At 45.8% G+C, this 22,292-nt stretch overlaps 1 protein-coding gene across 9 annotated transcripts in view; it reads right to left on the bottom strand.

The window, feature by feature from the left end:
* Positions 1 to 4,593: 4,593 nt before the first annotated feature.
* The window catches only part of FLI1 (Fli-1 proto-oncogene, ETS transcription factor), a 112,686-nt gene continuing 94,987 nt past the window's right edge, over positions 4,594 to 22,292 (bottom strand). For 8 of the 9 annotated variants that reach the window (XM_090027029.1, XM_090027030.1, XM_090027024.1 and 5 more), the window contains 4 exons: positions 11,968 to 12,033; positions 10,347 to 10,406; positions 8,498 to 8,545; positions 4,594 to 7,204 (listed from right to left, as the gene is read on the bottom strand). In XM_090027029.1, coding sequence (XP_089883155.1) covers positions 6,675 to 7,204; positions 8,498 to 8,545; positions 10,347 to 10,406; positions 11,968 to 12,033 — 704 coding nt within the window. In that variant the 3' untranslated portion in view covers positions 4,594 to 6,674. The remainder of the gene's footprint in view (positions 7,205 to 8,497; positions 8,546 to 10,346; positions 10,407 to 11,967; positions 12,034 to 22,292) is intronic. The other variant, XM_090027026.1, reaches the window with a different exon arrangement.

The following is a 22,292-nucleotide window of genomic DNA, read 5'->3' as shown; positions in this document are numbered from 1 at the left end:
ATTACTCCCCATACAGCACGCTTCTCCAGAGCCTTTGGGCCAAAGCACTTTACAACATTCACAGACCTTCCCAACCTGCTTTTCTCTCCCAGCAAGCTAGCGACAGAGCACTATTCCTTTCTGATGAGACTCCAGCCTTGGGCCTCTCCACAGCACAACTGGCACTGGCATCAGGTCAGTCAGGGCAAGGGGAGGATTTCTCTGCCTCAGACCCAAGAAACACTGAATCTCATCTATTCTGACTGAGTAGGGAGCATCCGCCATAAGGCTTGTATGTATCAAATAAGTTCGGCAGCCTCTCTGTCTGTCACACGGGACAAATGAGGAAGGATGGGAGAGGAAACAATTCCATTCGCTTTTGCATTTCCAGTTGCATTCTTCAACAGCTGGATAAGGACACGCAAAGCACACTCCGGGTCCAGCTGCCCTGGGCAAATGCATCTACCGCAACGCCTGCAGCTCACAAGCAAATAGCTTTCATTATTCCATTAATACAACCTGCAGCATAATTCCAGCAGGGAGCCAGTGAAACCACACAGTGGTGCTATTGGACTGAACTGGGCTGTTGCATTGCGCTGTGTGCCCGATGGTCAGCAGATGGCACCCCTTGCCTCCAGATAACAAGCCAAGCAGCCAGTTAGTGTCTCTGTGCAGACTGCAGTAGCCGTGGCAGCTCAGCAGTTTGGACAATGGTAGACTCAAAAGTGCAAAGCAAGAATTTATTGGGCCTGTTCCTTATTTTACTGCATGAAGTTTAATGCAGTTAGTGACTTTTTGGCTCAAGCCCTGCAAATTGGATATGTTTAGCCACTCCACCACAATACTGGGAGGCTTCATTCATTGGGGTGTATTCAGAAGTGATAGCTCAGGGGCTGAACACCACGTGTCTACCGAGGCAACTGTTTCAGGGAGGCTAAAATGATCAGGTGATATCATGGACGGGGCACTGGGTTCAAGCTATACTCTATTCCTAGCTCTGTTGTGTGACTGCAAGTAAGATAGATCCTTGCTGTGAACCTCACTTCCCCATCTATAAAAGCAAAAGTGCCTCTGATCGCCCACTCAGCTCTGAGACCTGTGGCTGTAACATATAACAGCAGTGTTCAGAGGCCTCAGCTAAACTGAAGGTCCTTAATGTTAGCCTGGATTTAATGCAGTGTGGGGGGCAGTGAAGGTGAGATGCCCCCCTGGCTGCCGGCAAAGTGGGAGTGCGAGGTTCCCTGGCAGCAGGGGAGCAGCAGCCACTGCAGCTTGCAAGGCAGACAGAGGGGCTGGTGGCCCTTCCAGCTTTCCCTGCCGCAGTCATCACTCAGGGACCCGGTTCACTCCTGATGGCCCCTAGCACCTCTCATCCTGGCCTTCCTGCCAAGCCAGCTAATGCTGGAGCCCCTGCACAGGGGCCATCTAAACCCATGGAAGCAACATGTGGGGGCAGCAGCTGGCATAGGCCTGAAGGGCAGGGGTGCCACAGCTCTTGTGGTGGTGGCAGGGCAGAGCAGGGCCAGCATGGGCTCTGGGTGGACCAGGCATAGGAAGTCACTGGAAACCAGAGCCCATGGCCAGCCTGCAGCAGGGCCTGATGGAAAGGGAAAGCAGCAGCCCCTGGGTCAGCTACTGGGTCCTCCTGGCCCCCACCCCACAGGTGGCTCACCTGAAGAAACACAGTTATCTGCTCACTGCTTTCTGCCTCCCTGAGAGTGCCTGTTCTGCCGCATGCCTCTTTTGCAACTCCATGCAAAGAGCAACATCCACCTCCCCCAGCCTAGTCGCTGTGCTCACAAATTTTTGCAGTGATTCAAGTGGACCCTGTGCCTCAAACACACCTGGTCATCATCAGCACCACTTAGCACCCACTGCTTTCCAGGCCTGGCCGAGTAGCACCTTGTCAAGGGCATTTAAATACAGTCAGTTCACAGGAGCTAGATGGGGAGAGACAAATGGCTGCTAGGAAGGTGGGGGCAGGGTACTGTGGAGATGGAGATGGAGATGGAGATGGAGATGGAGATGGAGATGGAGATGGAGATGGAGATGGAGATGGAGATGGGGGCAGTAAGGGAACTCAGCAAGGAGAATGCTATTTCTCTGTTTGGTTTCATGCTGGCTAAATGTGCTCTAGAGCAGAAAGTCCTGAATTTACCCAAACAGCATGAGCAGAAGCAGAGCAAACTTCCACCTGCGTGCCTCGGCTGCAGCCTGGAGGGAATGAAAGGTTTCCTGGTCCTAGGTGTTGTTTGTGTGGTGCCAGGGACCAGAGGCAAGAAGCAGTATTGTCTAGCTCATACTTTGACTCATCAGTCAGGACAGCTGGTTTTAGCCCCAGTTTTGCCACATGGATGGGCATTGCTATGCAGTGCTGGAAAGCATCTCTGCCTGTTTCCCAATGTGTGAGATGATTTTGAGCTTCCTTTGCAAAGTGCTTCGAAATATATGGATAACAATTTAAGCATAAGAGCTAACGTTGGCGCTGGTAGGTGTTTATACTGTCCTTGACCCAACAGCATCCCTGAGGAGATTTTCAGCTTCAAGTAATATCAAGTGCTGTAATAAGTGATAGTTGCCTCCCTTGCTAGGTTCAGGGCTGAGACCTAACAAGTTCATTTTCTGTTGGGAATGAAAATGTTGTTCAGGATCATGAGAGCGCACACGTGGTCCAGCCTACAATAGCAATACTGCAAAGCAAACTTGTCCCTTTACATGATCTTCCCAGTCTGGTGGCTACTGTCCTGCCCACATGGATGGGTTTGATCACTCATTACTATGGTCACCATGATTTTTCTCCCACTTCTAAGTGCCAATATAGATGAAGCATTTTCATCTGAAAAATACACAGTTTAGAAGCAAATGTTTGCACCAGTAAAAGAAAAACTCAAGTTTGCCAGGTAACTATCATCCGTTGTGGTGGCACCAGGAGTGAAGAAGTCTTTGAGTCATTTTCTGGGCCTATGGCATGCATTTATTTTCTTCCCCATCTCTCCTTTTCTAATTAAAAAAAAAAACCAAGGAGGAGTTAAGAAAAGCAAATTCCTCTGCATTTAAACAACATGGTCTCAGAAATCCACAACAGTTAAGAATTCAATATGGAACCCGTATGTAATTCCTAGGCACGTAAAGATGACACATTGGGCCTGGCCTCAGTGGTAATTTGATAATTCCCAGGTTACTAGATACTTTTGAAAATGTTGACAAAGATTTTATAGATTAAATGTGGCCCACAAACACCTCAGATCCTGTCTTTAGATACTGGGACTGAAACTCCTTGTCTGCATTAGTGACATCCGTGTAGACACAAAGTGCCACTAGAAATTGGTTGACAGCTCTATGAAGCATGTGCACTCTACGATAGGCATGCTAGCAGGGGAAAAAAAATCTTAAGCAACGAAAGACTATCTTTTGTAAGTCAGATGAGCAGCTATGGCTCAATGCACAGAGAGAACAAGTCTGTTTTTTGAGAAGCAGCCTCTTTAACATAGTCATTTTTCAATGTGAAGCCTCATTAATCAAGCACGGGAAAACTATTGTGCTAGGAACTTGCGAGCAAAGAATTGTGAGTGGAAGGCGGAACTGGTATTGCAAAAGACAGCCATTTGCTGGTGAGGCTTTGTCAGCTCTGCAGACCGATCAGGCTATCTCTCATGACTGCCATGTGTCTGCAACAGTACAGGAAGTGCCTTTGCGTGACCACTGTGCACAACCAGGAGTAGCTTTCTTGGCAGTTTTTGTTTGTGCAACCTCTCAGGCAGGCTTTGGATTCAATCTGCTTTGGCCTTTCCTTCAAATTTGGGAAAAGGAGGGAAATATCAGTGGACAGGTAGACCAGTAACACATATAACATTTCATGCATATAGGGCATGCCTACACGTCACTGTATGGCAATGTAGCTATGGCACTGTGCTTTAATACTTCCTTTTGGAAGTACTAAAACACGGTGCAGTAACCGCCTATGCTGCGCCATGAGCATGGTGCATGGTTAGATTTTGCCATTATGTCACTGTAGCAGCACGCTATAACGGGGACGTGCACTGCTATGGCAATATAGTTGCTGATTGTGTAGACCCACGTGATTGCTACATTGCCATAGTGTGCCGTATGGCCACGTAGTGGGTTGCTACATGGCTGTAGGGCAACATGTAGTGTATTAAAAGTCACCCGTAATAATTGCTTAAAATGCCCAAGGCCTGGATGATCGGAAGTGAAATTATTTCCTCACTTTTGATTGCAACCTAGGGAGGCAGCAAGGCCTAAGCATTAGCACAGGCATAGTAGAAGAGTGACTTAGTGCCTGGCTTGTGAATCAAGGCATTTGGGTACTACTCTTAGCTCTGCCACGGTCCAGCTGAATGACCCTAGGCAAGTCACTTCATCCATATGTGCCTCAGTCCCCACCTGTAAGCTGGAGATCATAACAATGACTTCCTCAGTGAAGTGCTTCTCGACTGAGAACACTGTAAAAGCTGGGTGTTGTTACAATTATTTAGTCCTGTTTTTCTTTTTCAATCAAAAATAAATATAAATTAAACAGGAGGTTCATTGCCCAGCCATGTGTTTGGCGGTGGGGGGGGTGGGGGTGGAGTGTAACAATAGAGGCGCTTAGAGAAGAAAACCACCATTTATTTCATCACATTTTTTTTTACACAATCTTCATACAACAGATGCCAGCGTAACACTTAATACAATTTTAGAAAACACAAAGATTACTTGCAAAATTATATATATTTTAATATCCAAAAATACATTGCATATATATAGTAGCAAAAGGCCCATTTCCATAGTAATTTTTTTAATAATTTTTTTTTGTGATTATTGCAGTAATTTTACCTATAAACACCCCCAAAGCACTATGAGAAGCTAACCCAATTATCTTGATCTTATTTTCCCCCTTTTTAAATAATGGCATCAGTGCTTCTGCTTAAAGTTATGACCGGACTATAATATTCTGTTTTCAGGCTCTGATCCTGAAATCAAACAAGCTAAATCTTATATCCACACAGAGCCTCCAAGGGAATGTTAAGGCTAGATATCTGTGCTCCTCCTGATTGAATGTTAATACAAGTTAGCTAATAGTTTGGAAATGCAAGTTTAAGTCCTCTATAAACATCTGCTTCAAGACTCAGATGTCTGTGGTTTACTCTCTTGTTTATATCCCGAAGCAAACATTTGTGGAATGTCTAACCTAGCATTTGCAAATTAGAGATGGTTGAAAAATTACAAGTGCTTCAAATTTTGATGCAAACATTTGGCAAAAGTTTGCTCAATTGTTTGTGAAAATTGTGCTGATTTTCTCTTATCAAGCACTCCGAAAGTTCCAAAAAATTCTAAATTTTGGTGAAAAATTGTCGTGTTAGAAATGTTCCATAGCATTCAGACAGTGTTAACATGAAAGTATTAGCTAGCTTGAGTTAACTGACAAACAGTTAAGTCAATCCAAATTGGAACAATTATCTGTGCTCCAGGCATACCCAGAGAGGTCTGAGGTGCTCCACAGTAGCACAGGGATCAGTCTTCTTGTCTCTAGCCACAGGATCAGAGCACTGTTCCCAACAGATACATTATGCATGTCTTCTTTTTAAGATTTTTATTTTTTTTTTAGCAAAAAGTACAAAGCTACAGCCCAAATGTACAGATTGAAAAGATGTACAAATTACATTAAAAAACCCACACAAACAACTGATCTGATAGTTAAAAAAAAAACCCTGCATTTGTGACCGAGGTCAACTCGTTTTATTTTATCTTTCTTTTAATTCTGCGAGATATAGGGAAAAAATAACTCTGCATAATTTATACAGTAAGTTGCCTTCTGATCTGTTGACCCTTTGGATGATGGTCTGACAAACGCACAGCGTTCGCGAATCGGTAGCATTTAGCGATTCCTAAAACTTTGGCAGAGCTCTAGGACCTGCTGTCACTGACTTTATTTCATTTTTGCTTGCAAGGAATGTCTGTGCCTGACACTAGGTTGCTTCTTCTTTTGTTCTGTCTCATATGTTTCTGGCATTAATAAACAGCTCAACACAAGTTGTACACCTTAGAACAGTTCCGTCAATGCCCTTTACTTCTTAAAATATACACGCGCACACACACACGCACACACACATATATATATGAATATATATTTTATAAAATTTCCAGTTGAGTGAAAAACCTCATTGGCCTTAAAGCTAAGATTCCAGTTGCTGTCCCCTGCAATGCCAGGTCTTTACAACATACCATTCAAATCTTCTACCCTCCCCCCAAACCAGGAAAAAAACCCCCACTTGGTCATAAATCTGTGATAAACATATTATTCTGCTAAGACCCACAACTGGATCTTTGTCTTGTTAAGAGCTTTGGATTGCTAAAGATTTTTTCTCTTGTAAAAAAAGGGAAAATGCTACGAATCATTCCACGGTGTGGTAAGCAATCTTCATAGTGAATTTCTGCAGAGGATGTAAGACTTGTAACCAAAACACAATGCAGAGTACTGGCCCAAAGTTGTGTCCATCCCTCAGTTCAAGACAGAAGAGGCAAAGTTACAAAAAAAACCCAAAACAAGGTATGGTCCAGGAATAATCAATATCCAGTTTCATTTTTTCCCGCAACAAAGGCCACAATGTTTATCAAAGCTCCAAAGAAAAAAATCCCAGAAGTAAAGAGAGCATCCAACCAGATTGATACAAGGCCACTGATGGTGATAGCATCTAGTAGTAGCTGCCCAAGTGCGATGGTACATGGGTGTTAGGATGGCGTGGGACACTGGGGTTTGGGTAGATGCTTCCTGTAGGGGAGGTCCAATAAGTTGATGCTGCTCCAAAGAAAGTGGATGATGTGACAGGCATAGAGGAAGGGTGTGGAGGTGCAAAGTTCACCTTCTGTTGGTGGGCATGGTAAGAGGGCATATAGGAGATATCTGCTGGATACTTGTACATTGAAGACTCAGTTGGGTGAGGCTGGAGAGCCTGGGCAATGCCATGAAAGTCAAATTTGTAGGCATATCTTTTGCCATGCACTTTGGTCATAATGTTCTTGTCATAGTAGTATCGGAGGGCTCGGCTCAGCTTGTCGTAATTCATATTGGGCTTGCTCTTGCGTTCTCCCCAGCGCCTAGCCACCTCATCAGGATCAGTCATCTTGAATTCCCCGTTGGTCCCTTCCCACGTGATGCAGTTGGCATTGGAACTGTCTGACAGCAGCTCAAGGAGAAATTGCCACAGCTGGATCTGCCCACTCCCTGCAAGAAATAAGCCAAAGAGAAAAGGAAATGACATCCCATTTCCTGATTAAAAGAAAAGACAAAGCCAGGAAACAGAGGGACTATCTTAATCTTTGCTGGGAAAGTTTCCTTGAAGCCTTACCGATTCTTGTGTGAAGCTGCATAAACTCTTCCCGACAAACAAGTTAGCTGACCCCCTGTTCTATTCGTGAGTTGGAGGTCAGGCTAGATGATCATAATACTTCTCCTGGTCATAAAACCTTTGAGTTATTCACAATCAGGCTTTTTACACGCAGGCTTGTTCTCCTAAATTATTCCCTAAAAGCTGACATGAGGGTATTTCAGCCCATGGGTTGCTTCTATTAGTTCTGAATATGGTTTCAAATGCCTGAAGTTTGGAATTTGCTATACGTTCCTTTGTGATTGATTGTCTATATCACTTGGTATTAAACACTTAAGGTCAGGATGACCACGAGAATGTGTTTTGACATGAGAGTTCAACCTGCTCCCCTGAAAACCTAACCCGCAGTAATACCTATGTGGGCTTCTCGCACCCTCTAATGGATAGGTCACAGCATGAGGACTGAGTCTGCAAACAGGACCTGTCCTTTAGCCTAAGCAAGAGATGCTTGTGCTTTTATTTCTTGAAGTCATGGGATTACTCTCTATAGATGACCTGAGCACAGGGTCATCAGGTGAATATAACACATTTATGAAATGTATGAGGTATCGTCCATCTGACTAGTGCATAGGGGCCAACTAAACAACAGGTATGATTTTTGTATTCAAGTAGGATTGAAAATCCTGGGTTCAAATATGCTAGCAGCTTGTGCTTGTGGGGAGCAAATTCAAGAAGTGGCCAGTGCCGATGAAGCTGCTTTTACTCAAGCAACTGTTATTTTCTGCTATCTAGCTATGTTTTTAGTTCTTGATCTTCATCATTCACTCCCCACAGGCACACACTCTCCATAATGGTGAAGCTGCTGAAGACAGACCACTCAGGATCTTTCTCATCATTCAGGGCCCAAGGCAAGGACTGCACAAAGAAGTTATCACAAGAACAGCCCTGTGGGGCCCTTGGAGCAGTTCTCCGTATTAGCCTTCAGGGATGGGACAGAAAGTAGTGGGTAGGGGCAGATATGGGATCCATTCCTATCCAATCCAATGGCCATGACTATCAATACAAACAGTAGGACAGCAAGTTCCTGCAGCACCCATTAGATGAGGGTGAATCATGAAGCACTTGGCCCTTTCATTAGAAAGTAGCTTTTGTCTTCTCAAGAGTTACCTAGTGTCTCAAGCTGAACTCACCTGGGTTAGCAAGACGGCTGCTAGTAGGTCCCAGAATTTGATAGGGATCTGGACAAAGAGAAGAAAAATATTTCCTTAAACCTACCACACAAAAGAAACCAAGTCCTTTGCTATTTTTCTTTTCAAGAACTGTCCAAATTTCCATTTTCCTTCTTTTGTTCTGCTCCCATCCCCTCCCAGGAATCAGGGCCTGGAAAAATCTCATTTTCCCTTTGTATTGTTTAATGAATAGCCACAAATTATTTATGGAGTATTAAATGACGCAGATGTTCTTGCACTGTTTTCATAGAGTGTCCCACTTTTTCAGATCAAAATCCCTCTGGACACAGGCTGTACTTTCCCTGAACGAGCTACAATGCTTGGTTGCAGGAAAAGGGAACCTCAGGACAGCACAGCACTAACAGATCCCAGGCAAATGCATTTACCTAAATGGAAGGAGTTGGCCGACTTGCTGATATCAGTTGCATTTTCTATCTGTGTTGGTTCCTTATTATCTGCTCAGTCTGGCTCCTATTCCAAGTCAGCCTAATCTACTCCTGATGAAGTCAATGGAGCATTGGTCCAGTTGAGGCATAGTTGTGTTGATAAAACTCCGAGGATGACCGCACCCAGACTGTGGTGGTGGCACAGCCCTCCTTTCTGGCTGCCCGATTACATTCCCTCTGCCAAGCAGAGTAAGGGCCATGCTGCCATTTGGCAGCCAGGAGAAGGTGTGTGCAGACACTCTCACACCTTCTGCCAGCTGTCGTGTCCACAGCTGGTGCCCTCCCAGTGTGTACTTTGTGCTCTGCCAGAAGTGCTGCTGCAGTGGAACTGCACCAAGCACCTGGATGTGCATGTGTCCTGGCAGGTTGATGCTGGTGCCCGCTATCCACTGCCAGAACTTTTTGTGGTAAAGGCAGATGAGTATACACATGGTCTTACATCTTCTTTATGCTAACAAAGCATTGACCAGCACATGTCCCAGTGAAATGAATCAGGTTTTACTACTGAGTCCCGTGGGAGCAGGGTACAGCCAACATCGAGTGCTTTTTTGAAAACCCCATTCATTAATCAGGAACAAATTTCCTTCCTTTTCACGAGGCAGTTCATTCCTGCTCTTCTGCTCTAATTTTTTTATTTCTCTTTGCTGTCCCCCCTGACTGTGGTGACTGAAGTTTAATAAATTTGCTTGCGTCTGAAGTTACACCAAAGACAAACCTAGTCCTAGACAACCCTAAAATAGGGTCCGAAGAAGCTGTGCACAGCATGGAGATTGGCGGTTAACTTGTCAAAAACCCCTCCAGCTGGAAGCATGAGTCCTTGAAGTCTGATTGACCTTCGTTTTCTTAATTATGGTACACTGCTTTGATGCTGGTGTAGCTCCTGTTGACTCTCTTTGGAGTCGCTTCCAATTTACACCAATGTGTTACAGGTCAGAATTCAACCTGCTGCCTCCTTATGATGGTGAGAGAAGCAAGTCTTCAAACTGCCTCAGGACCTAGCGTGTTGCCTGCTGTAACGTCCAATGTTAAACCAGCTGACTAGAGATTCTGGCCACTGCAGACGGCTACGCTGACACAGAGACAGCTCTTTTAAATGGGGAAAGGGCAACCCATGAGCTGATAATCGATTTATGTATTTATTTTTGGCTGCAGAGTGGGGCAAACTCTGTTGGTGGGTGATGATAATCTAGTATTATTCCACAGATGACTCAGTATTATTCCAGTGACACCTCCTCGTACATGTAGCTCCCTAGTGTGCGCCTATGTATCCTGTGCCTACGATGGATCCTACTTGATATCTGACAATAGCAGAAAGGGGCGTGCAGATGTTTATTGGACAGCTGGGACACACTTGACATAGTTACCTGGTTGGGGTCGTTGTTGTTCTGTCTTATTCACATTTTGTGTCCCTGCAACAGGAGGGCCTGTAATAACAAGGAAAGCAAGATTGCAGAAATTGTGTAAGCAGAAGAGAAGGAACAAACAGGGAGCTAGACAGACACTGTGGTACGTTCATCAACATGAACACATCAGCGAAGCTGGGCAGAAAAGAGGTTTTCCATTCCAAAGGGAAGATGAGATTTCAAGCATTTTCCCCATTCAGAATCAGAAGAAGTTTCTCAAAAACTTTCATAAACTCAAGCCCTCCCTCCCCCCCCCCGAAAATTTCAGACCAGGTCAATTAAAACAATAGGTAAACTTGACCTTTTTATTTTCGTTTGATATGTTTGTACTAAATTTTCTAAACCCACAGTTGTTTTGAATTGAAAAAGGGAAGTTTTCATTTAGAAAATAGCAACATGGGATACGTTGATGATTTTGAAACAGGAAACGCCTTGAAATCAATCTTTTCCTGCAACCAGTTTTGGTTTAAAAGAAATATTTTCTGACTAAAAATATGTAGAAAAAATTCCCAACCAGCCCTGAAAATCATTTCACTCCTTGATATCTTCCTTCCCCATTCAGAGCAGCCTGGTACAGAGACCACCTTATAGAGTGGTCTTCACATCCAAATCAAGCAGGCTTAATAAAGCTGAAACAACAACTGAAATACAGACTTTGGGTCAGAAACTTCTATCCTCACCTGACCTCAGTAATACCCTGGTCAGGGCCAGATCATGGCCCACCCTCCATAGAGTGGAGCTGCACAAAGGTATCAGCTCCTCCCCTGCCATTTATATTGCAATGGTAGAAGGAGACCAGAATATGGCGCAGAGCCAGTTAGCTATGCCAGAGAGGATAAAAGTTGTAAAAGCAGGCAATACACAGTTTTAAGGACAAATCCATCACCTCGGGTCAGCAATGAACCGAGTCCTTCTCCTGGGCATCTCTATACTAGGATCTCATAGCACTTTATAAATATCAGGTGTCAGTTCCTGCTATAATTTCCCGTTTGGGTAGCACCTCATTCCATGGATACTGCCCCATAACAGCAATCAAGTACTGATGTAAGGTATTATTATCTGTATCAGAATATAGTCCAAGGGCAGTTAAGGTAGCAGTATTTAGTCTTAAGACAGTAAGCTTCACAGGAGGTTGGAGTAGCTATCTGCAGGGGTGGGCAATTATTTTGGGCGGAGGGCTGCATACTAAGTTTTGGCAAGCCATCGAGCGCCGCGTGACAGGCAGCCAGGGGTGGATAAATATTAATTTTCTAAATTTTTTAGGGGCCCCACGGGCCGGATAGAAAGGGCTGGCGAGCCGCATCTGGCCCGCAGGCTGCATTCTGCCCACCCCTACCTTATAGCCTGGCCACCTTCAGAAACAAGACACTGGTCCTAAAGCATCACCAACCTGTTGCAGACTGACAATTCCTACCTTCTTCACTAAGGCACTCAGTAATATAAAGACTAATTCCTACTTTTATTTTGTTGCATGTTTATGATACTGAGTGTCCCTCCACTCTCAGTCATTCTTATGCATGTAGACTAAGCAAACCAAATTCATCCTCTGCCCGCATTTGAGATTTTCAGCACAGCTACTTACTTTTGGTGAGGCCGGAGTTCATGTTATTGCCCCATCCTGTTCTCCTGACTGCATCATAGGAAGGCTCTAATGATAAAAGACAACAGGCAGGAAGGGGTTGAGTTCAGACCATGCCAAGAAAGTTAGGCAGGGGACTAATTTTGATTATGGCTCTCAAATGATTTGACAGGTAATACTGTTTTGGTTCCCTTGTCTCTCCGCCCCTGCTTGTGCCCGCTTAAGTGTGTCATGAAGCACTTTGAGGCAGGGATTTTGACATACTTGTGCAGTTCTATGGTGCCATAGCCTATTTCACCTCTAGGTACTGCCACAACATAGATGTTAAATATGTGGCCTGGCATGGGATAGATGAAGCTCTAGAGGGATTATGAAGTGGCTGGGAGCAGTAAGAGTAAAGGTGAGGTTGGATAATACCAGACCAGATAAATCCCTGCAAAAGGTATGTAAGGATCTGTCCTACACAGTCTCTGAGGCGGGAATGGCCTAGATGACTTGATACAGTAAGACTTTTTTGGAGTGATATCTTTTATTAGACCAACTGCATGGTTGGGATGAAGCTAGGCAAGCTTTCAAATGCGAGAAATTCTTCATCAGGTAACTCATCATTAGAGAGCCAACATTTCCCTAATCTGACAACATGCTATAGTCATTTCCTTATACTTTTTAGAATGAATCCTTCTAAACATGTAGTAGTGACCGTAATAAGACTTTTCTGACTCTTTCACTAGGATCCATGGACAGGCCTGAATTATAAGTCCAGATTTTCGGGTGGTGGCAGTCAGGGCAGCTCTACTGAAGGCAGGCTGATGGGCACCAGCTGAAGATCAGAGCCATGATTGGTTTTGAAGCTGTAGAAAACCCCCTGAAAGGGACAAGGACACCTGGAAATTTCTAGCAAACCACTGGGACTGAGACATAAGAAAGGAAGAAAAACAATGTGCTCTGATTGCCCAGCAAGTGACCGCTGGGGCAAAGATGCATTGCCAGAATCTGGCTGACACATTTCACAAATACTCTCTCTGCCTCCTAACTCTTGTCCTAGATCAAGGAAAGTGGCAGGATGAGCCATGAGATGATTCAAGAAGAAGCAAGCAGGACTAAAGTCTCAACACATGCAACACCGACAGAAATAGCCTCCGAGGTGAAATTAAATATAATAATCATGATCACAATACTCATCAGAACCCAAATTGGCAAATTAAACACTGCCTCTTCCCAAACCCTATACACCAGTGGTCTCCAACCTTTTTAAGTAGGAGATCACCTTTGGCATTTAAAAGCAACCCAAGATCTACTGTGCACCACCGCCAACCCCCTGCCCAGCAGGGAAGTCTGTGAGATCGAGGCAGAAAAAATTATTTAGGGATGCACCTCCCCAGCAGGTAAGTCCCACCTGGCCAGGGCCCCACTCAATTTACCCCTGCCTCTGCAGCACTGTCCCTTACCGTGCTTGGCCTCCATCCAGCCCCTGCCCCTCCACTCCCCCACGGACTGACCTGCTGGGCTGGAGTGCACGCGGGCACTCAGCCCCACCACCCCAGCCTTGGAGCGACTCCAAGAAGCTTTGAGATCTACCGCACGAGGCTCCAAGATCTACTTGTGACCTCTGCTCTACAGCAAATGCAGTGATCACAGGCACACAGGCCGGAAGATGGCATTGCTCATCTTATGGTCTTCATCTGGGGCTGGAGAAGAGCAACAAGACAAGAGCAAACCTTCTTCTGGAAAACCCCATTCTGGCTGACTCTGGAAAGGCTTCTTCAGTTTTTAAAATTGCAGCCTTTTTGTTACTGGCATGAAAAGGAAAATGAGGCTGAGAGAGACAAAGATAGAGAGAGTGGGGTGGGCAGGGGGAGGAAGACAGGAGAAAAAAAGGATGCTTATTTCATTGACCTGCTTTTATTTTTATTTCACCTTTTCTTCTGACTAGAAACCATAATCCCCTCTGCAAATAGACCAGACCTAAAAACAACCCACTGAGTGTACTGCCTGGGTCAAAGAATCTGCCAAGGCCTCTCTGGAGGAGAAGGACCGCAAGCCTGAGTAGATGAAGGCTGCCACGGTCCCTGTCATTACAACAAGAGCGGGGTTTCCTGGGCTAGGTGCCTTCTCCCTCAGGCACATGTGTTGAAAGATGACTTGCAGCCCGGTGGTGTGGAGTAGACTGCTTTTCCCAGGCTGAGGCGTCACTGCCACTGATATGCTTCAGTGGCAGCCATCACTGTATACAAGCAACTATTGCTGTTGGCAATGGTTGACTTCTTCCTTGCTTGAACCCACAGGGACAAACTGCATCTCATCCTGTCTATACTGGGGGCCTGCACTAGTTACACCAGTAACCGAAATCAGGGCAGGACAGCCTCATCTGTACCAGAAGCCTCTTCCCTCCATTCGCTTTGTAACCAGTTGCTGCTTCTTTCCCAGCTCCTGCAAGCAGCCAGTGACTTTCATTCCTCCCCTTTAAAAGTTCTTGGAAAACATGGAAAATTATATTTGGGTGGAAAATGGTTTTTCCCGTTCCATGAGGATTTCCAGCACTGCAGAACGTTTTTTTTCCCCATCCTGAACCAGAAGCGAAAGACAAACTAGCAACAATTTGCACAGTCACAAACCAAAATGAAAAAAAAAATGTTTTAGATCAGTCAAAAAATGTCAGCACTTCTCAAATATTTTGTTTCAGTCTTAATCTTTAAAAAAATCTTTTTTAGGATACATTAAATTGAACTGCAAGCTGAAAAATCTTTGGCAAGAAACAGAAACTCTTTGCTCTAAAAAGTGCTAAAAGGGGTAATTTTAACCGAAAACATTTTTTTTTTAGTCATTAAATTCGCCAAAACCTACCCTTGCTAGTAAACAGCTTTGGTTTTTATGAACAGGTGTTTTATGGGGAAAAATGCTTTGCTGAAAATTTCCCTACCAGGTCTACATAAAAAACCGGCATTTTACAAGTAAAATATGAAATCACCTTTCCCTTCTAGACGGAGAAACTGCGTCACACAGAGGAAGGAAGTGACTTGCCCCAGGTTATGTGGAATCAGGGTGTAAACCACCTCTCGTGACTGCCTTTCCTGGCTTTAACTGCTACGCGATTGTCACTGTAATTGTCCTTATCAGAAATTGTGGCCCAGCGTGGAGTGCTGTAGCTGCCTTTACTCAATGGAATAAAGCTCACTGAGGATCTGGCCCTGAGAGTGCCTGAAGTGAGGATGCTAAAATGAGGATCGGTTTATGCTACAGTGAGGATCATTTAGCAGCCCCCTGAGCTGGTTTATTGCCCTCTTTTATTTCAAGGTTTACAAATCAGAAAAGGGTGGTGTGGTGACAGTAGCTAGGGTACTAACATAACACCTAGAAAACCTGGGTTCAAGTCCTTTTTCTATTAACTTAACCCTGTAGCAAGTTTCTCTCTTTGCCTCAGTTCCCCATATATAAATGGGCACTGTGGCACCTCCCTCTCTCACAGGAAGCCTGGAAGGATAAGTACAGCACACTGCAAGACACAGGGTATGTCCACACAGCAGGCAGACATGGGGTTATTTCCTTGTGTCTAAATCACTGTGTAGACTCGCCCCCAAATTGTTTTCTGACAAGGATTGGTTGTGAGTATGATATTAAATAGCTCCTCCATTGCATAGTACAGTGGTGAGTGGTAAGAGGGTTAAGCACAATAGCTGACCATTGAAAGCAGGTCTCTTGTGCTCCCAGTGCAAGTTTCCACCTCTTTCCAGCAAAAAAAAAAAAAACAGGGAAGAAAAAGTTACCAAATCCGCGAAGCTATTTTTGTTTTCACAAAAATCTGTGCAATGTGAATGAACCGCAGCAGCTCTGTCGGCTTCTAGTCCCAGACACTAAAGCTGAACGTGTTCAAAACAAAATGGAAAAGGCAGAGCCAGGGAACCTATCCAGAGATTCAAGTTTCTGCAAAAACAATATCATTCCCAGGACCTGACGCCCAGTGGCTGAAAGAGATTCTACAGAACTCTGGCCAGACGGTTAGCTACACGGAGAGTCGTTATCTGTCGTAAAACTGCTTGGTTTTAATGCTGAAATGCTCCAAGCCAATGAGTTTCCATTTCAAATATGGATCCAAGTCTCTTCTGGAGTAAATCAGCAACTTACTTCAGTGATATTAAGCCAATTTACACCGGCTGAGGGTCTCATCCCGAGGCCTGTTTTAGACTTAAAAGGCCCATTTGAACAACAGCCCCGTGACAAATGTGTATTCAATACAAAATGGGATTAAAGAGTGCAAAATAAATCATAGGAGCTTTCAAGAAATGTCATTCTGCAGCTGTCTGGTTTATATCCAGAAATTCCCCAGAATGAATGCATACTCTATTATGAGCAAGGTAAAGGATATGAATAACGCTTTGCACTTTCATAGCCCCTTTCAACTGAAGATCTTACAGCCTTGCTAACATTTTTGCTTATAGCATGCCTGGGAAGGAGGTAAAGTATCATTTTTTTTATTTATGATTTTAAAGGCACTCTCAGTGCGTTGATGCAGGCAGGAGAAGCTGAGGCAGTGCAAGGCGGAGTAACTTTTTGCAAAAATTTCACAGCACCAGAAAGGTGAAGGTGGCTTCCAGACCCCTCTTCTACCTTTTTTACCATACGCCCTCCTCCCAGGCCTTATCCTGACTCCAGCAGGAGCTTATAGCATTCAGCGTCTTGTAGGAGGGAGACTCATCTGGAAGTCTAGATCCTATGTGGGGTGCCTCCACGTTTGTAATTCACCAGTTCTGCTGGAATTACATTGACATAACACTGAAACAAAACAGGCCTGAGTCAAGTCCTTAGGTGTTCAATAAACAAGGTAAGAGCCTGGATCATGTTGAAGCCAGTGACAGCAGGACTGGGCCGTAGGCTGGCTGCCCTGTTACACCTGGAGCAGAAGCTCTCACACTCCTCTAATTCCCCTCTCCCCATATTGCAGAGAATTTGGGCTCCCACTGCACCCAATGGCTGACTTCCCATTGACGTCAAGAGATGCAAGGTTGCATGCCAGATACCCTACAAGGTTAACTGTTCAGGGCTTGTGTATAGACATGTGGCAGAGGGAGAGGGGTTTCACTGAAGGGGTGTTTGCAGAAGCTGTCCATGTCCCCAGTCTCAAAAAGAAAATAAAAACCTCGGATCAATCCTCACACGGCAGCAAACCCATCGTGGGATCCCATTCCAACACTCCCTTCAGCCTCAAAGTGATCCTAGCAAGCACACCGTTATGAAAGCTCTGTTTAGGATACTACATATCAGAGAATAAATCTCCCCTGCCCCTCATATGCATTAAAAGGGGAAATGTGATGTTTTATAAATCCAAGGGGGGATGGTGGGATGTTCTATTGAACTTGACTTCCCGAACTGCTCAGTGAATGCTGACAGCCCCCCTCTTCTGCCTTCTCCAGAGGGACTTATTCAACCAAAGATGCCAATGAGCATACATGCTTGTCATCGTCATAAAAGATGCCAGGAGAAAGGTGGGTACTGGGCATGCTTTCCAGGCCTTTCTGAGTTGGCTGTGCCAGTGTTGGGCCAGCTGGTCACGTACAGAGGCCTATAATGACAATCTTATATTTACAAGTTATCCACAGGAGTTTGGCCTTCCTTAAAATCCTACCTGGCCCTAGTGTTACATCTTTCTGAAAGCATGTCACCTCCATGAGCATAACCCCTAGCGCTACCCAGGGTCAGTACTGAGGAGAGAACAGCACCAGCCACGGATTTCATGGCCCCACATGCAGCATTACTGGAGGTCTCCCACTCCAAGCAGTGCTTGCTCTTTGTACCAAGGCTGACAGGCTTATTGTAAAGAGACAAGTCTGTGTTATGGAATGATGGCTTTAGACACTGACCCCCCTGCCAAACTTACTGGAAGTTTCATAATTGGATTTATAGGATCATGACCTGGAGTTTCCAAGCTGCACTAGGTCCCAGAATTTCACACTATTGTTTAGCACTGCAGTGTCCAAATGCAAATCCTACTTCCACAAGAACATAAGAAATGCCATACTGGGTCAGACCAATAGTCCATATAGCCCAGTATCCTTTTTCCAACAGTGGCTGGAGTGAATGCTTTAGAGGGAGATTGCTGAACCAGATATATCTAAAATGATCTGTCCCCTGTTCATTATGCTCCCTGGCATCTAGCATTATTGGCTTAGAGGTGCCAGAAGAAACATCTTGAACTGTTCTGTTCAACACCTATTAATAGAGCTAGCATCCGTGAATTTGCCTAGTCCCCTTTTTAACCTACTTCTACCACCTCCTGTGGCAATGAATTCCACAGATGAACTACGTGTTGCATAGACAGGTACTTTACTTTGTTAATTTAAGCGGGTGCCTCCTCATTCTAGCGGTCTGGGACTTCATGGATAACAGTTCCCTGGTCACTTTGTCCATACCCTTCATGATGTGCTACATCTCTACCATATTTCCCCCCTCAGGCTTTTTCCAACACACCTTGCCTATATCTCCTTTTTTGCTGTGCAGGGGTCCAATTAAAGAAAGAGCCCCAGAAAGCACTTGACCCAACTATACTGTGTTCTCTGGGCCTTCAGGAGGAGGCTGCTCTGAACCCACCAGGAAGGGATCAGGATACTTTCCATGACTCCTTTCCATGATACTTTCACGATCACTGCCAAAAGTCCCCAAAATAATGCCATTGGCATAAGCCCAGTTAAACAACAGGAGTGCATCAGTTTATCAGTGGCAGCTGGGTTGAAAGGCAGCTTGCTCCTGCTGTTGGTGTTGCTGGTACAGTTTTGCTTTCTCCCCGAGGCAGGAAGCACAGATAAAATACACACGCCCTTCTACATCCTCTCCAAATTAGTCACTGAGACAGAACTGCTTCCCACACAGGCGGAGTCCTACTCTTAGGGACTGTCCCAAGGACCAGCCAGTCAATGAAGATGACATAGCAGCTCCGTCATAAGAGCACCTCAAGGCCGCAGTGTGATAGGTGTTGTGCAAACACATAGTAAGAGGCACCCTTTCCCTAGGGAGCTTGTGGCCTGAAGGAAGCAGACGGTCAAAGGATGGCAATAGAAACAGTTCAAATGACTTGTCTTAGGTCAGTGGCTGTACTAGGAAAAGAAGGCAAGTCCCCCGAATTTTAGTCCATTCTCTGTCCACTGAACCACACTACTTCCTTTATTACCTTTTCATGAATATTGGTGGCCCTTAACCTAGTTTATCCTACTTATAGAGTTTCATAATAATAATCCCTAGCTTCTTCACAGTGCTTTTCATGAGTAGCAATCAACACACTTTACAAAGGAAGTCAGTCTCATTAGCTCCATTTTAGAGATGGCGAAACTGAGGCACAGAAGACTCTAGGAATCCAGTACTGTCCATGCTCTCCCATAAAAGCAGCGTGGGATAGGTGGCCACAAAGGAACGGCCCATACATATCTGATTTCCAATAGGGTCCTGAACAGCCAAGGCCTGGCTCTTGCCCAGCCTAATAAACCTTGCAGATGCAAATCAAGGAAAGGAAAAGGGGGCTGAGAATTTAAAACAGGCTATGTGATTTTTTAAATAAAATACGTTTGGCTTTTGCAGAGTCCTGCGTCAGTAGGAAGAAAGATCCTGGCTGGGGAGCTGGAATTTAGATTACTAGCTCTAAATAGAAAAGCAGGGCCAGGCCTCCCTGGGGCACCCAGGCTTGTGATTAATCTAAGCAGCCACATGGGGTCTGTTCTGCAGCAAGCAGATGAAGGAAAGAGTGGGGAATACGAGACCTCGTTGCTTTTCTCCTACACGGGTGGGTTGGGGTATGTGTTTGGGACTGGCATACTTCTGGCACCTTGGGACAATCTTAGAACAAAAAAGGACTAAAGAGATACAGAGAACTGCAGTCCTAGCCACTGAACAAGTCCCACCAAGCCTGGAGCTCCCAGCCCTCACACTCCAGGCAATTTAACCCATGGAGATTATAGCTGAAGGAAGAGGGGTTATATATTTTGAGTGATTTCAGATGAGGTTTCTGAAAGGGCAAGGGAAGCCAAAGGCACCTCATCTCGGAGAGGCTAGATCAGTGATGCTCAATCTTTTAGCCCTGTGGGATGGATGAGTGGCTGGTATGTGGGCTGGATCACATAGGGTTGGTGCATGGGGTTTGTCCCCATACACTCAAATCTGGCTTTGTGCTGCCCAGACCTAGTCCTACACTCCCAGACCCTGCCTTGCACCAGCTGGATTGGGCCCCATGTAACCCTGCCCAGATCTGGCTTCACACTGCCTGGATCAGGCCACATGCCACCCTGATCAGGGCTCAAGTAAATGGATGCTGCCTTGTGCCACCTAGATCCCATCTTGCCATGCCCTGTGCACTCAATATGGTGTGCAGTAGGGCTGCGCGAAGCTTCAGGTGGTGATTCGATTTGGAGGAGATTCGGCTTGGTTTGGGGACCGAATCTCTGAATCCAAATCAAATCAGGAGACCCATTAAAAGGTCCAAATCTTCAGAAAAGATTCGGGGAGCTTTGATGATTTGGGCAGTCCCCGGTGGCTGCAGCAGGGAGCTGGAGCTGGAACCGGAGCTGGTAAGTAGGGGGCAGGGAATGGGGGGCTGGGGAGGGGGTTGATGGAGGGGGGGGCCATGGAAGCACCCCTGCCAGGCCCCATTCCCTGCCTGCTCCCCCAGCCCCCCCCAACCTCTTCCTGCTCCCTCAGCCCCTCCATGGTTGCCTCGCCTGCACCAGCTCCAGCCCTTTAAGGGAAAAAAAAAAAAAGAGAAAAGCCCTGCACAACTCCAACATCCCCTTTGATATTGTCCACCAAAGCTTCAGGGCAACCTGCTCCTTGAGAGACATGTTCACGGTCCTTCCTCCTGTCTCACCATTCCTGTTTGGTTGCCTGACCCTTCTCCCCCGCTGCTCCCAGTGTCTGTGTGAGCCTTCTTGTGTCCAGCTTCTTTCCAAAGTCTCCTAAAAACGTGCTTTTCCATTCACACTTAGCCCTCTTTATTCCTCTCATTTTGTTCTTCAGAGGCTGATTTAGGTAGGGCCTGGTGTCCAGAAGGACTCGGCCAACTTGTGTAGACTGATCTTTGGGCTAGTTTTGAAAATCTGGCCCATGTGAAGTGCCTAAATGAGACCCACATGTTTTCTCTACCTGTACATACTGAGTTCTTGGCAATCTGGCCCTGTCCTGTCTATCACACGTCTAATTTTCTAACTGGATTTTTATCCATCGTGTCAATAACCAATCACTACACCATGATTTTCTGTTAAACATTTTGTTCATAGTGAGGGCTCTCCCCAAACACCTGGACTTGGATATTTCCCAAAGGGGGCAGAGGTGCAGCAGCAGCACCCCACACTGCAAGGGTGGCTGCACCCCCGGCTCACAGTCCCATGGGTGTGCTCAGAGCATGCTGTGGGAGCTTCTGGGAAAGTTTTTAAGTGCTAAAGCAGGTGAAATTATCCTCTTCTTTCCCCTTCCTGCTCAGAAATAGCTCCTGCCCCACCTCTTTCCCTCCTCCCACCCGAAATCCCCTCTCCCTGTTCCTGTTGCATCCTCCAAAACTGGGGGGCAGGGAAGTTGCAGAGCCAGCCAGGGTGAGCAGGTGCTTGGCTCAGTTGAGGAATAGACAGTGGCACCAGGGGGACTGGGCACTTCCCCCTCTCTGAGTGGTCACAGCACAGGGAAGGGGGATCTCTGCCCATCCCTGCTGCCCTTGTCCCCATCCCCAGCTGAGCCCAGCCCCTGCACAGCAAGCAGGAATTACTCTGGTGCTTCTCTGCCCTTGGGACAGTGGGAAAAGGCAGGAGGAAGGGGCAGGGTGGGGGCATTTCTTTGAGCAGAAAGGGAGAGAATATTTTCACCTGCTTTAGAAACTTTAAAAAGTCCCCAGAGACTCCTGCGGTGTGGCCCAATGCAAAAGGGGGGGAAGGGGGCGAGACAGTTGTGCCACTGCACCCTCTCTGGATCTGCCCCAATCTGGGCCCTTGAATTCAAACAAGCATTGAATGAAACATGCCACACAACTGCCCAGACATCATGGTCATGAATAAGAAGGCAAGAGCAATGCCACTTATCAGTGTGGCCATCCTTATAGCTGATAATGTGTGGCACCATTAGAGAGAAACTAAGAAGGTCCCAGGACCTGGTTCCAGAAGTGAAAGCCATCTGGCACCTCAGGAAAGTGCTAGCATACTTGCAACGTTATCTGTGAAGGGAACTTTATGAGTGTCAGCTGTAAGGGACACAAGGATGCTGGAAATGGAGTGAACTATCCCACTCATCAAAACAGTTGTGCTACTCTGCAAAGCAAGGATTACTCAGAATTACTCAAGGAGCAAGCAGGTATAGCTTGACACAAC

The sequence above is a fragment of the Crocodylus siamensis genome, chromosome 14 (assembly GCF_052110815.1).
Source record: "Crocodylus siamensis isolate JL-2025a chromosome 14, ASM5211081v1, whole genome shotgun sequence".
Classification (NCBI taxonomy): Eukaryota; Metazoa; Chordata; order Crocodylia; family Crocodylidae; genus Crocodylus; species Crocodylus siamensis.
The sequence above is the reverse complement of the archived record's forward strand: the minus strand, read 5'-3'. Positions and strand labels throughout refer to the sequence as shown.